Genomic DNA, 13,967 nt, shown 5'->3' on the forward strand with positions numbered 1-13,967 from the left:
CATTTAGGTATGTTTTATTTTTCATTCATATATGAAACAAAATTCACAATCAATCGTTTATTTTGTCCCATCGCAGTAAAACTCTCTGATGCAGATTCTGATCCAACCCAAAGATGCGTGTCTTTCTTTGACTGCCGTATACCCTTGAGCGCTGCAGCGGGCGACGGTTCGCACACTCACAGCGCTTTTATTTTAATCTGTAGCGCACATATAACCAACACCGACAACCGGACTCGTTTCGGGATGACAGTCAGCGTCCGGCTCACCATTAATGCGGTGAGCCTTAAATATAGGACAGGTTCCCTTTCAGAGCGCATTCTTTATTCCTCGTCAGATGCGATCTAATTGTTTAATGCTTCAGATGTTAAATATAGCGCAGGTCCCCCAGCTGGTATGAGTCTCTACTGACCCGTGTCTTTGTTTACTGAGACTGTGGATGGTCCCTTTTCCTGTGATACTTTCAAGCTGTTATTTGCTGCTATATTTATTGTTGCCCGAGTGTCGGCCAGCAAAGAAGTCCGCACATATAAGGCCTTTCATTTTTGGGAGAGGAGTCACATGATCTTGTCAGTGCAAATTATTGAATGCATTTTATTTACTTCTTGTGAATGTTCTTTCTCCAATTCATTTCTCATTATAATTTAAGGCAGTTTGCTCAGCCTTGTTTGAGTTGTCGCTATATGAAACACCAGATCATAGATTTATAAAAATAATATATAATAATAAGACCTACAGTTACAGCGTTTAAAAAACAAATTCTGTCAATAATCTCAAGATTCCCCCGTGGTGAATAAAGTCATCATGGAGATGTCTTCAAAAGCTTTTCCTACAAGTCTCATTATTCAACAGAGATCAGAATCAGAGTCACTTTATTGCCATTGTCAATGAGGGTTCACAGACTATAGGACTTTTTCTCTGACAGATGCGAGGCTGCCAATTTAAGCCCTCCTGACCACCACCGACATTCACTCGCTCACTACATTCACACAGGCATATCACCATTGGATCAACCAATCACAGTTTTTGGATGCAGTGGAATAAAATGTATGCATGTACTGTGATTCTGTTTAAATTCTTTCCTTTCTGCCCCAAACCTGCAGTTGTAGGAAATTCAAACAGCGTTGCAGGATGCCTCTTGGGGAAGATGGCAATGGGTGGAAAAAGAAGACATCGGACATCAAGGAACATTATAATTTCAAAGAAGTCCTCGGGACGTAAGTCAGACCGATCGCTTGTGTGCTGTCGTGGCCTTGATGGTGTGCTAAAGGGACTAAGTGGGCGATTGCAACGTACCCCAGAGTGCCTTGACCCTTTAACCTTGTGTCAGATGCATAAAATAATGTTGTTGTTTTTGTCTGTTGGATTTTTTTTGTGATGAGGTATATCTGTAGAAGTCTCAACAGGAAATGCCCCAAAGCCAAAATGAACAATGACATTTATTCATTCATAAATACTAAAGTAGGCATTTTACTGTGTGATTTGGATGAACTCTTAAATACGGATCACTCAAGACGCCAGATCGTGTCTGTTAGTCAGTTTTGTCAACTACATTTATTATAGTACCGTATATATGTATTTCCTTCACCAACATGCCCATTGAGATCTGTTTGTCTTGTCTTGCTCTTGGCCACTGTTAAATGCTGGACAGCCCCATGTGCCTTAAATTTTAAAGTTGCATCCAAGACAATGTCTCTGTTCTGAGCAGCACAGAAACAATTTACCAAGAGTTTCTTATCTTGGTTGGAGTTGGAGAGGCAAGTGAAGGCTGCGGTCTGGTTGGTGGAGAGATTGAACGAGAGAGGGACAGGCACGTCCTGATGTCAGCTCTGATTTGGGTTCATGTTTTGAGCAAGAGTTGTCCCCGAATGGACTTAAGGCTCTTGTAAGTGCAACTATTGTTTTCTTTGTAGGATAGCCCGCGTTTCATACAGCGACATACAGCGAAATCTAAATTCAGTGTTTCATCGTGTTGTACACAAACACACACAAACACTCTTCAATCTTGCAATAAAATCCATCTGTCTCTGAAGGTGTCAGGCTCAGCCTCCCCTCCTTCTGCTCATGCGATGATTAATGTTGTGTGAGACCGTGGACTAGGTCACATATCAGCTTCAATTCAGCTTCATTTATTCAGTAATCAAGCGCATGCAGTCTCCGCTAACATCATTAGGAACGATCGATTCCTTGTGCAGCTTTTTTTTTATTACAAGAATTACTTTCAAAAGTTAGGTTTTTAAGCATTTACAAGCAGGCCATCCCTTTCTCATTGCAGCTACATTGACTCTGATGAAATTATTTTATTGCTGGAATCCAAAATAGATTATACTTATATCTCGATTTAATATACGGTAGCTGTATTATGCAGTAAAATGGAGAGCTGCCACTTCCCCTCTCCGGGGAGACAGGATTGAGTCCAGATGGTTTGGCATCACCTCTCCTCCCACCCCAAACTAAGTACAAATGACACAGCACACGACCACCTGTGATGACACAACTGCACCATACGGAGTATGTCTTTTTTTTACATCTTCTTGGGGAGAAGAGATTGTACAGAACCACATTTTCATGAGTGTGCAAACTCTGGTTCACATCCAAAAATGTGAAGAAGCAGTGGGACGATAATGAGGCGGCCTGGTTATTGTCAGTGCTGTAGGAGGACATCAAAAAATGTCTCCACCAGTCTGTGTCTCAGAGCCACACATGCTGTAAGAAATATACTATTTGATGAACCGATTATAGATTTGAGAATTCATGATTGCTGCTGAACCTTTAACAGCGTCTGTTCAGGTTCCACAGCACCCAAAGGAACTGAAACAGTTACTGTAGTTTGATGTGTAATGTTAAAGTTATATAACAAGGATTAAAAGAATGAAATACCAGGATGTCATGTTCCCATATTTCGGGAAATATAGAAGAAAGAAGCTGCTGTATATATCCCCCCCACCTGTCATTATAGTTGGACCTGGCAGAGGGCAGAATTAATGTGTTGATGGAAAAGCTCCTTATCCTCAGAGAGAAGATTACAGAGGAGCTTTATCCAGGAACTCAGTGTGTGACATTAATTGATTTATGTTGAAAGATAATATTCAGATCCAGTCAATTCTCAGTTGTGGGTGTGAATCTGCTTCAGGCCAATCTGTGCTCAAGGCAGCATGTCTGTCAGGGTTTGGTTGCACTCCATGAAATGTTTATCTTGTTATTGTCATAAATAGCTTTCTCCTTTACCATTGTCATTTCAGATGCACAGAGTATAGTGACATAAAGAAGATGCATGGTCATCTGCAACAACATGTACAGTTAATATTTTTTGCACAATTTTGCTTTTATTCGACAGGACAGGTGAGACAGGTCTCAGCAGCTGCCTCTTGTCTCCAATCCTGTCTGTGATATTTGAGTACAGGATCTCAAGGCACGATGGAGGCAAAGATTTAGGGAGTCCAGAATTGTGTCGCTGCTCATTACTGACGAAGTGGTTCTTTTCGTCTCAGTTCTTCCTCTGCTGTCGACTGCTTTTCAGCTGGGCTTCAACTGTGAGAGGCTGGAAAGAGAATTAGCATCTCCAAACCTGAGGCCATGCCTCTCTGCCATTCATTCATTCATCCGGTTGGGAGGGAGTTACTGCCTCAGATAAAGGAATTCAAATATCTTGCCATAAAAGAGGGGAAAATTGATCATGAGACGGACAGGTTTTTAGGGGTGGTGTTAGCAGTAATACTGCTGTTGTGTCATTTCATCATGGTGAAGAGAGAGCTGAGTCATGAGGCAAAGCTCTGGGTTTATTTCCATCCCTTTTCCTGGGTCTCCAGCTCTGCAGAGTGACTAAAGATTCACAGACACGACCGGTTATTTTCCATATCTATAATGACTAAAGTGTGGGAAGTAGTTATTAGAAAATATGAACTTAAAATAAGTTGTCTATGATGCTTACACATACCTACACTTGTCTTTCTGTCTCTCTCTCTCACACACACACACACACACATAATGGATTAAGCTAAAAAGAGAACGCTTTTTGGGGGGGCTTTTGAAAGCATGTTTGCCTCACAGGCAGCACTTGCATCAGGGTGAGATCAATAAACTGCATCCATCAGTCTCATAGCTGTCTGCAACTGATCCGTAGGTTGTGGAACTGTGTGACTGAGATTGTATCTGGGAAAAATAAATAAATACATTATTAATTAGACAGCACTCAGACTGCAAACACCTGCGGAGGCTGCACACTTTCCCGATCATGTCATTGCACCTATCTTATGATAGCTTAGTCCTCATAATATGACTCCCAAGGTGCTTGCTATGGGCAAACTGTGGTTCTTGAACACCACACTGGTTCAACATCAGCCAGGCTGCTTCTCTCAGTCAGACCCCCTCCAAGTCACAATGCCATTGCCCATGTTAGAATCCAAAGACTCTGCAAAGGCTGGAATTCTCTTAAGTGCCATTTGGTGCACGGACACTACCAAAAGTTAGGTCCCAGGGAAACATCCCTCTTGTTTGCTTGGATAAAACCCAAACTTTCTGTTACTAAGGAGACGCCCACCCGGTCATTGCCTCTCAGAGAATAAAGCCCAGGCCCTCCTGAGGAACTTGGTTGCCGAACGCATGCGATGGGTGATAAGAGAACCCGACAATATGCAAATATTCCTGCTATCTCTCAATCTCATGCACAAGTTGGGTTCTCTCCATGCCATGTAAATCCAATTAGGAGGGGAATGAGCTGCTTGGAGGAGGTCTGCACTCTCTGAGTGCGTTTCTCTTGGTGTTTGCTCACTGGCCTTTTGATTTCAGATCTTTTCTCATTGATTATAGTAGTTTACAACTCTTGATCATTTTAGGAAACGGTAGCTGTAAATACCACTATCTTAAACACATTAAAAAGCCATTTGCCATTATGGGCCAATGAGAATTGGAGCTTTATGTGATTTCACGCCTTTTTTATTTTTGCCTTTTTACAAATTAAGCCAGGGATATCTGTGGGAGTCTGTGGGAGTAAATCATCTCTGCTCATGTGCATCTAAAAACATTTCTGCCACACCGGTTCATTAAGCATTGGTCACTGCGTACAGCCGTCTCAGAGTAACCATGGATCACGAAGACTTAAAGAGTTCATGTTGATAAAGTGAAGTTAAAATTAAAAGCTCTTGCAGATGGGAAAGAAGAGGGAATGACTGCTAAAACAAGAGCATTGAGCTTTCCGTGTGCACGGCATGACCGTGCACATGCATGTAAAGGATCATTGTGGCTCCTGACAATGAGCTCCAGCTCCCTCCCACGCTCCTCTGAGGAGAATGTCTAAATGCACACCATTCTCCCGCTCACCATCAGCAAAACCCATAATGGTGTCTCGTCTCGCTTAGAAGCAGTCGCACAATATTTACCGTTTCTGTTACGGAATCAATAAAAAATCATTTATTTTTAAGGCAACTGAAAGCATGAATGTCTGTATGTGGCTGTTGCTGCACCGCACCTCTTGAGCACAATGCATCATCATTTTGAATTAATCATGTAATCTCCAGTCACACACACACAGCTCTTTTAAAACCGCTGGTGTTGTGGTCCGTTTAGACAGACATTTTGGAAGGCCACAAAATGCCTGATAACTGAAGCTGGTTAAGTGTGGAAAAAACAAAAGCATAGCTTTGTACAGAAAAGATAGAATAAATGTATTTAAAAATTAATTTCCATGAAATATGAAGATGTTGCTTAATCTCATTCAAGCCATTCTGTCTTGTCCCTTTTACCTCACAACACTTCAGATTTCTCTTTGTGTGCCTCAAGTCAGTAAATTTGCATGTGTGTGTCTCTGTTTTCTCTGCTTTAGGGGCGCCTTCTCAGAGGTGGTTCTAGCAGAGGAGAAGAGGACCCAGAGACTGGTGGCCATCAAGTGCATCCCCAAAAAAGCACTGGAAGGCAAAGAGACCAACATTGAAAATGAGATCGCAGTCCTACACAGGTGAGGTTGTTTTGCCTTGCAGTGTTGCAGCTGCAGCTTTGTGTCCAGAAGAAATAATTCAGAAAACATGCAAGTGGTCAATTAAAATAGGTGACTAAATGCATGGTGTCAGTAGAAAGAGTAGGATTGTGCACCGGAAACATCAGGAGTAAAGAAGAGAGGCCTATTTTTAGTGTCCTTGTTGCTAGGGCAACAGCACACAGAGATGGATGGTGTGGAGTTCCCCGCAGCAGTGTGCTGAGAAAAGAGAAAGAGACATAGAAGGTGGAGAAGTGCAGAACGGGGTAGCTGAAGCAGGAGGCAGTTTCCATATCTTAAATTGTAAGGTTTTCTTTCTCCAGTTATTGCTGTAGGGAAAGGCAGGTTTGAGCCCGGTTTCCCATAGGACTCTATGAAAAAGAATGAACCGCTCTACATTTGAATTATGCAGCAAGAATGCCATCTGGTGACCAGTTGACAGTAAGCATTTTAAAATGCAGCACACTCCAATGACTTCTGTCATTTGCCCCTTTCAGAATCAAGCATCCCAACATTGTTTCACTGGAGGACATCTTTGAAAGTACATCACATCTATATCTTGTCATGCAGCTGTGAGTTTTTCATCTTTCTTTGACAGAGTTTCCAGTTTTATGATGATTTGCAGAAATTTTTTGGACACTCTAATTCAGACATATTCAGTTATTGCGTCTGGCATGTAACCAAAAGTTTGCAGAGTCTGATCTCCAGTAACATTTTAAGGGGATGTAACTGAAAAAATTAATTAATCTTAATTTTTGTAGCTCATACAGATTTTATAGATAGATATAGATAATGAAAACATGCGATATTTATGTCTTTAGTAAAGGTACATCAGTGCTGTTCACTTTTCCGTGACCTGGCAGGGTGTCCGGAGGTGAGCTGTTTGACAGGATTGTGGAGAAAGGTTTCTACACAGAGAGAGATGCCAGCCAACTCATCCATCAGATCTTGGATGCGGTCAAATATCTCCACGATATGGGGATTGTCCACAGAGACCTGAAGGTACTGTTCTGGGAGGACAGAAAAACAATAGTGGTTGATGGGTTTTCCCATTTCAGAACCATCCTCTTTTATCCTTTTTTTAATTTTTTTAAATTTTTGCAGCCAGAAAATCTGCTGTACTATAGCATGGACGAAGACTCCAAAATTATGATCAGTGATTTTGGACTGTCAAAGATCGAGGGAGCTGGCAGTGTCATGTCCACAGCCTGTGGTACTCCTGGATACGTGGGTAAGGCTTTGTATCTCCTTTCAGTAAGGTTCTCCTCAACTCCTCTCTCTTTCATGTGTTGCAGCTGATACTCCCTCTTTATTCATTGTGTTGCGAGAGGCTCTTTCATCTACGACTGAATCATTTTCAAGTGTCTCAGAAGGGCTCTCGACCTGTTGAACTGGACCTACCAGAGCCCACAGGTCAAGATTACTTGACTGCACCTTCACCGCCGTCATATGCTTTCCAATGTGTGTTTTTCACAGCTCCTGAGGTTCTTGCTCAAAAGCCGTACAGCAAAGCGGTGGACTGCTGGTCCATAGGAGTCATTTCTTATATCCTGTAAGTTTGAATATATACAGTAGGTAAAGTCATTGTTTTCTTGTATTGACTGCAATCCAATATCCTCAGGTTGTGCGGATATCCTCCATTTTATGATGAAAATGATGCCAAGTTATTTGAGCAGATTCTGAAAGCAGAGTACGAATTTGATTCTCCATATTGGGATGACATCTCAGATTCAGGTGCGACCAGTTATTAAAAATACCGACTTCCATGTGAATTTGGACAGTTCTCAGCAAATTTGCATTTTTATTTGCAGCCAAAGACTTCATCTGTCACCTGATGGAGAAAGAGTCTTCGAAAAGATACACATGCGAGCAGGCCCTCCAGCATCCATGGTAAGAAAGACGATATGCCTGATAGCTACAGAAATAGCTCGTCAAAGGGCCCAATCATCTTTGGCATTTATTGGTCCACAAAAACACGAGATTTATGGCTGCCACTTAGGGCTCAGTCTAATTTTACTTCTAACATAATGCAGACTAAATGAAAACAAAAATGAAAACATGAAGATGTACAATAAAAATAATTATTTGACAAAACCTTTAATCTCTTGGTGTCATAAATACATTGTTTTGTTCAATCTCACAGAAGGTGAAAATATAGATAATTATTTACCTTTAAAATACATATTCTTAATTATGTAATACAAATTCTTCCAGTAAACGTTGATCATTTCAGATCTCATCTCAAGAATATATCTATTTATCTATCTGTAAAAGTTCCACAAAACACCTGAATTGATCTACACCGCCTTAAAATCGAAGTAAACAAACTGATCACGTGATTCTGATTTCTCTCAAAATTCAGATCTTGCTAGATTGTTCGAGAAGGAATGCTTAAAATGTTTCACGGATACTTGAGTTGGAACCACGGATAGCTGGGGGTTTACTGTACATATTTAATATATATAAGTCGCAGGACCAGCCATACCATTTAAAAAAAATGTGACTTATAGTCCGGAAAATACGGTAATCAATGCTGGTTTAGCAGAGGCTTGGAACCGGACAATCTAAACCATGTTACTTGAAAAAAATATGAATGGCGATTGAATCTAGCAATTAACGTGATAGTTAATGAGGGGGCTACATTTATGTTGATCTATTAATAGAGAGGATACATAAAAAAAATGTTTCTAAGAAGTTTCCTCAGCTAACCTCAAATTGACTTAATTTTCATGACTTTGCAGGATCTGTGGAGACACAGCTCTGGACAAGAATATCCATGAATCTGTCAGCGCTCAAATCAAGAAGAACTTCGCCAAAAGTAAATGGAAGGTCAGTGTCTTGGCTGAAAGAGCAGCATCGCAACTGACAGGCGTTAGAACACATTTTGTTTGCCTTTGTTGTTTTTCCGCCCCTGCAGCTGTCAAATATGTTTTTCCATCCTCTCTCTCTTTATCCATCCAGCAAGCATTTAATGCCACAGCAGTGGTGCGCCACATGAGAAAGTTGCAGCTGGGTACTAGTCTCGAGGGACCCAGTCAGATTACTCCCACCAGTCCCTGCCATGGACATCTGCTCCCAGAGGAAGAGGAGGAGGAGGAGGAAGAGGATGCTTTGGGGAATGGGGAGGAGGAGAGTTGTAAGTTATCATTTCACAGTAAATGAACAGTCTCGGACAGCACAGTGGCACATTGGGTAGTGCTGTTGTCTCATAGCAAGAAGGAGCTCCCACTCCTTATCGTTGATCTAGGCAGAGTTTATATGTTCTCCCAGGGGCCGCGTGGGTTTTCTCCGGGTTCTTCAGTTCAGAGCCACGACTGTCAGCTCACAATACTGACTTCTGAAGTTCTTCTTATTTTTCTTTCGGTTTGTTCAGTGAGGTGTCGACACAGCAAACCAACCTTCTCCACTTCACCCCTTCCTTTGCATCGTCCTCCCCAACACCAGCCACTGTTCTCTCTCATTTTCCTCATTGATTAATTCCTCAACATAATTCTTCCATCTTCCTAGCACTCTACTGGCCTCTGTTAACACCTTGCCGTCTCTATCCTTAATCACTCTAACATGGTGAACATCGTTCCCATCTCTGTCTCTCTGTCTGGCCAGCCTGCACAGATCCTTCTCCCCTTCTTTACTATCTAACCTGTCATACAGGTCATCATATTCCCTCTATTTTGCCTTTGCCACCTCTACCTTTGCCGTGCGTCTCTTCTGCCTGTACTCTTGTTTAATCTCGTCTGTCCTCTCAGTGTCCCACTTCTTTTTAGCTAACCTCTTTTCCCGTATACGCTTCTGCACTTCCTGGTTCGACCACCAGGTCTCCTTATCTCCTTTCCTTCCAGAAGACACACCAAACCAAACAAACGCAAAACAAACAAACAAAATAAATCATAATTTCACACAGTACACAGACGGTACTTAGAATAAATAAACACATACTACAGGAGTGTCCTCCAGTAAGCCTCAGTCTGTTTATTTCATTGGGTTTTGGCTTGGAGAACCAGAATTGTTCTTTGGAGCGCTGAACATGCTGTAGGTACAGCTGGTATTGTTCCATCTGCAGCTGTCTGCTGTAAAACGCGCCAGTCGACGAGTATTTGCTCAGAAATGTTACATTGGCTGCTTCCTGTCAAGCACGCACGCATGCTAAATTGTGATCAACCTCCAGCGTGGAATATGTAAACAAACCAGCGCATGCAGATGAACAGGCAGCTGTTTGATCTGATGGCTGCTTGCCCCCAGAAGTTGCTCTTCATGCTGTTAGAAACAGCATCTAATCCAGAGAGCTTTTACTTTTAATGAACATGAAAATGCTGCTGCAAAAGCAGACATGTTTACCCCTGTTTTGGCCACGTAGCGTATTTTGAGATAGAAAAGCATGTTCCAAATAATTACCGGAACTAATAAATTAAGAAAAATCTTTGAGAACATGTTTCAAACTTTGTTTGAGTTTTAATGAAAAAAAAGAAATTAGCAGATTACGTGATAATAAGGTAAGGTTGACATTTTAAGTAATGATAAGGGTTTTTAGTTTGTTTGTTTTTCCATGTTTCGGAATGTCTACTGGCCCGGAATGGCTATCGATCTGCATGAAGCAATAAATACAGGAAATACTATGATTGTTTCATTTAGATTTACAGACCCTTACCATACAGGGCAGCATGGTGGCGCATTGGGTAGCTCTGCTGCCTCACGGCAGGAAGGTCACAGGTTCAAATCCAACCTGAGGCCTTTCTGCGAGGAGTTTATATGTTCTCTCTGGCTTCCTCCCATCAGCATGCGAGCTACTTATAAAATGACCAGGTCAAGATGATCTACCACCCACTATAAAAATGCAAAACGTATGATTATTTATAAATATATTGAGAATTCTTTATATGTACAATATATGTTTGTGTACCTTGAATAACTGCATGAACCCATACTGCACAATACTTACTCTGATGACTTGCGTTGAATGGAATTACTCAGTGATGCACAGTCTGGACAGTAGCTGCTGATAGCCAGCCTCAAGCAGACTTCCTAATGACCATCACTCATGCTGGAACGGTACTTGGACTTAATGATCTTCACATGGGAAAAAGGCTGACTCACACAAAAAGGAGAGCCGAATAATGCAGTCAAGGAGGAAGCACGTTTCCTTTATGGTTAAGCTCCAGAACTGTCCGTGAGCTCTACACTTCATCTGAATTTCAGTTTGTAGCGTCAAAATCTCAATCTCAAATAATGTATTCCCTGTTTCTCTAATCCTCAGTGTCCCACTATGAGGACGGTCGCCGTGGAAGCACTGACGGCAGCACAGACCGGGACAGCCTGAGAAGCTGCACCTATTGCTGCAGGCCAACCAGCCGTGTCTGAGCACAACCTCCCTTTTTCTTCAGGCACCCAGTCTGGCCAGGTATGCAGAGAACTCATCAGGCAACATCCAACATCTACGGCAAGCTGATAAAGGGCATTGAGTCAGACTGTAAATCCTGTAAAAAAAAAAAAGCCCTGACTTCATATACACGTTTGTGCAACAAAAAAAGCACACACCCTCCCCTCCAAAAAAGAACAACAAACAAACAAAAAAAGCACACACACACACAGGCTGCTGCGCTTAGTCACTTTGATTTAAAGAATGGGACTGTCTGCTTGTTTCCCTAACTTGTAGTCGTCCCTTGTGATAGACGGTGGTTATTTGGCCGTGTGTTACGAGAAGTGATGTGGCAGGAAGGATCCAATCCTAGCCTGGGGTGTTAATCAAAGATGAGCCAGGGGCCTAAAGGCTGTCCTCTTTGTTATTTCTGTTCACACATTACCCGTCACATCTACCTCTAACCACCCTTTGTGTCTGTCTCCACCCATCTGACTCTCACACTCAACAGTACTGGCAACTTACTCCGAATAACTGGCCAGACAGGGCACAAAGAAAATGGGATCACTTTCTCGGGGGCAACAGTACTGAAAGCTATTCCTGCATGTTTTACTGTTCATCCTTACTGTTCAAGGTGACCAAGTCCAGTCACTGTAGCCATTTGGTGGAATAGATTTAAGCTCAAGGAATGTCTGCAAAAGGGCATGTGGACACTGCTGATGCCCACCTCACCTGCCCGTCTGTCCTGTTCCATCACTTTTGTCTTTTTTCTCTCACATTAAGTGTTCCTGTCCTTTTATAAGTATTTAAACTTTTGTTTCAGTCTGGTAGATAATTAAGAGTCATAATGGACTCTTCTGATGTTCTGAGTTGGACTGGGTTTGTGAAGAGTGGTTCTGAGCGTGGAATATCTGCATGCTTTTGTTGGGAAAAACATAAAAATGTATGAATATAAATAATACCACTTTGGATCCTTTTTTTTTGTTTTATGGTTGTTATGTTATAGATGCTCAAACTGAGATTCCTATGTCTGTGAATCCTATCGTAAAATCACCTTCTACCATCATGTTAGGTGCCATTTGGAATTATGTTGAGATTCCTGAATGCCTGGGAAGAAAATCTCTCATCTTCCTCTCTGTTTGTGGCAAATGTCTAAACAAGCACCAGCTGCCAGTGATCAGTGATCTTCTGCTGTCAGAGGGATCTCAGTCTGGGCGCTCTGCTTTCTCTGTGCTGTGCACCTTTAGTGGAAGAAGTTTTGGTCTAGTGTTTGCATGACCTGGTTAAATATGTTTACATGAATGATGATGACTTGGTATAAACACGCGATTATTATTACTCTGTTGTATTGAAAAATGATGTAATACCGTGATTTTGAGCTATATAATGTGAAGTGAGTAACACCAGAATTAATGTTGTTGGCAAAGTACAACACAGCACAGTGGACTTATCATTTGCATTGATTTGAACAGTCGACCTGAGTGACGCTTCTGTACTATGTTCACCCACAACGGAAATATTCATTCTGTCTGTTTTCTTGCTCTTGCTTACTTCAAACCTCTTGAGAAGTTTATCCCAGTCTGAGTTTATAAATTTTAAATAAAAAAAAATCCTCAAATCTGAATTTCAACCACATGCAGCGAGCAAAACAAAAGTGAAAAAGCGGAGCTCCAAATGGCCCCGTTCTGTTATGAGAATAGCATTTGGTGAATAAAGACAAAGTTTGGATTGCAATTAAAGCGAGTGAAAATTCTCATAACAGGTTGAAGATTTCAACGGCAGCAAAACTTTAATCTTGTAACGAATCATACTATACTCTTATTAATTTGTTAATGTATGTGATGACATAATGACGTAGTCAAGAATAATTTTACCCATCAAAACACCTCCCTTGATTTGCCATTAATACTTTCAGGTCAATAGTACAATAAAATAATGTGATCACTTTGGATTTACATGCCTGAAATTGTGGAAAATATGCAAACTGTGTGAAGGGCTTCATGTTAATTGTAAGATAGCTAATGCTAATGACTTTGATAACCTTGCTATTGTTATTTGTTGAACTTATGCTAAACTTTACTTGAGATTTGTTTCCACTTTGCCGTGTGGTTTTTTAAAGCTCATTTTACCTGTTATAGACACATCGAAATGCATAAAGAAACATGTATATTATATATATATAAATATAAATATAAGTATATATTGTATATCCTTTTTTTGTAAAAGTTGTTTGGAGCTACAAAAGTATGGATGCAATGCATCACAGGTTATTGAACAACACGTAAGAAAATAAACAGATTTGTACTCACAGAGATATGATTGCAGGAAAATAAATGAAACTTCCTTGTCTATGCGTTGTGTTTTCTGTCATCGTACAAAAGTCTTATCTTCATGGTATCTGCTGAGAACACAATGTGCTGTAAGAAAGCAGTGGAAATTATTTAAACGTATAATTTTTAAGATTTACAAATAATATGAAAATGCAAATAGGCATATTGATATATATAAAAAAAAAAATTATGTGTACTGTACTTATTTGACCCCTTCGATTTGAATAATATAACACTGCTGTAAATTACAACAGTCGGATTAAGAACTATCAGCTGGATTTCTCTGGTTTATTTATTTATTAATTGATTGCACTTG

The 13,967-nt window shown here is 40.9% G+C and overlaps 1 protein-coding gene across 1 annotated transcript; it reads left to right on the forward strand.

Annotated features, from left to right (window-relative positions):
• Window positions 1-1,128: 1,128 nt before the first annotated feature.
• camk1a (calcium/calmodulin-dependent protein kinase Ia) lies at window positions 1,129-11,323 on the forward strand. The gene is made up of 11 exons (XM_068742256.1): window positions 1,129-1,214; window positions 5,819-5,950; window positions 6,466-6,540; window positions 6,832-6,970; window positions 7,073-7,199; window positions 7,445-7,520; window positions 7,590-7,702; window positions 7,780-7,858; window positions 8,710-8,797; window positions 8,930-9,104; window positions 11,220-11,323. Exons 1-11 carry the CDS (start codon window positions 1,129-1,131, stop codon window positions 11,321-11,323), a joined length of 1,194 nt encoding a protein of 397 aa, XP_068598357.1.
• Window positions 11,324-13,967: the final 2,644 nt, after the last annotated feature.

Source organism: Brachionichthys hirsutus, chromosome 8 (assembly GCF_040956055.1).
Source record: "Brachionichthys hirsutus isolate HB-005 chromosome 8, CSIRO-AGI_Bhir_v1, whole genome shotgun sequence".
In the NCBI taxonomy this organism is placed as follows: Eukaryota; Metazoa; Chordata; class Actinopteri; order Lophiiformes; family Brachionichthyidae; genus Brachionichthys; species Brachionichthys hirsutus.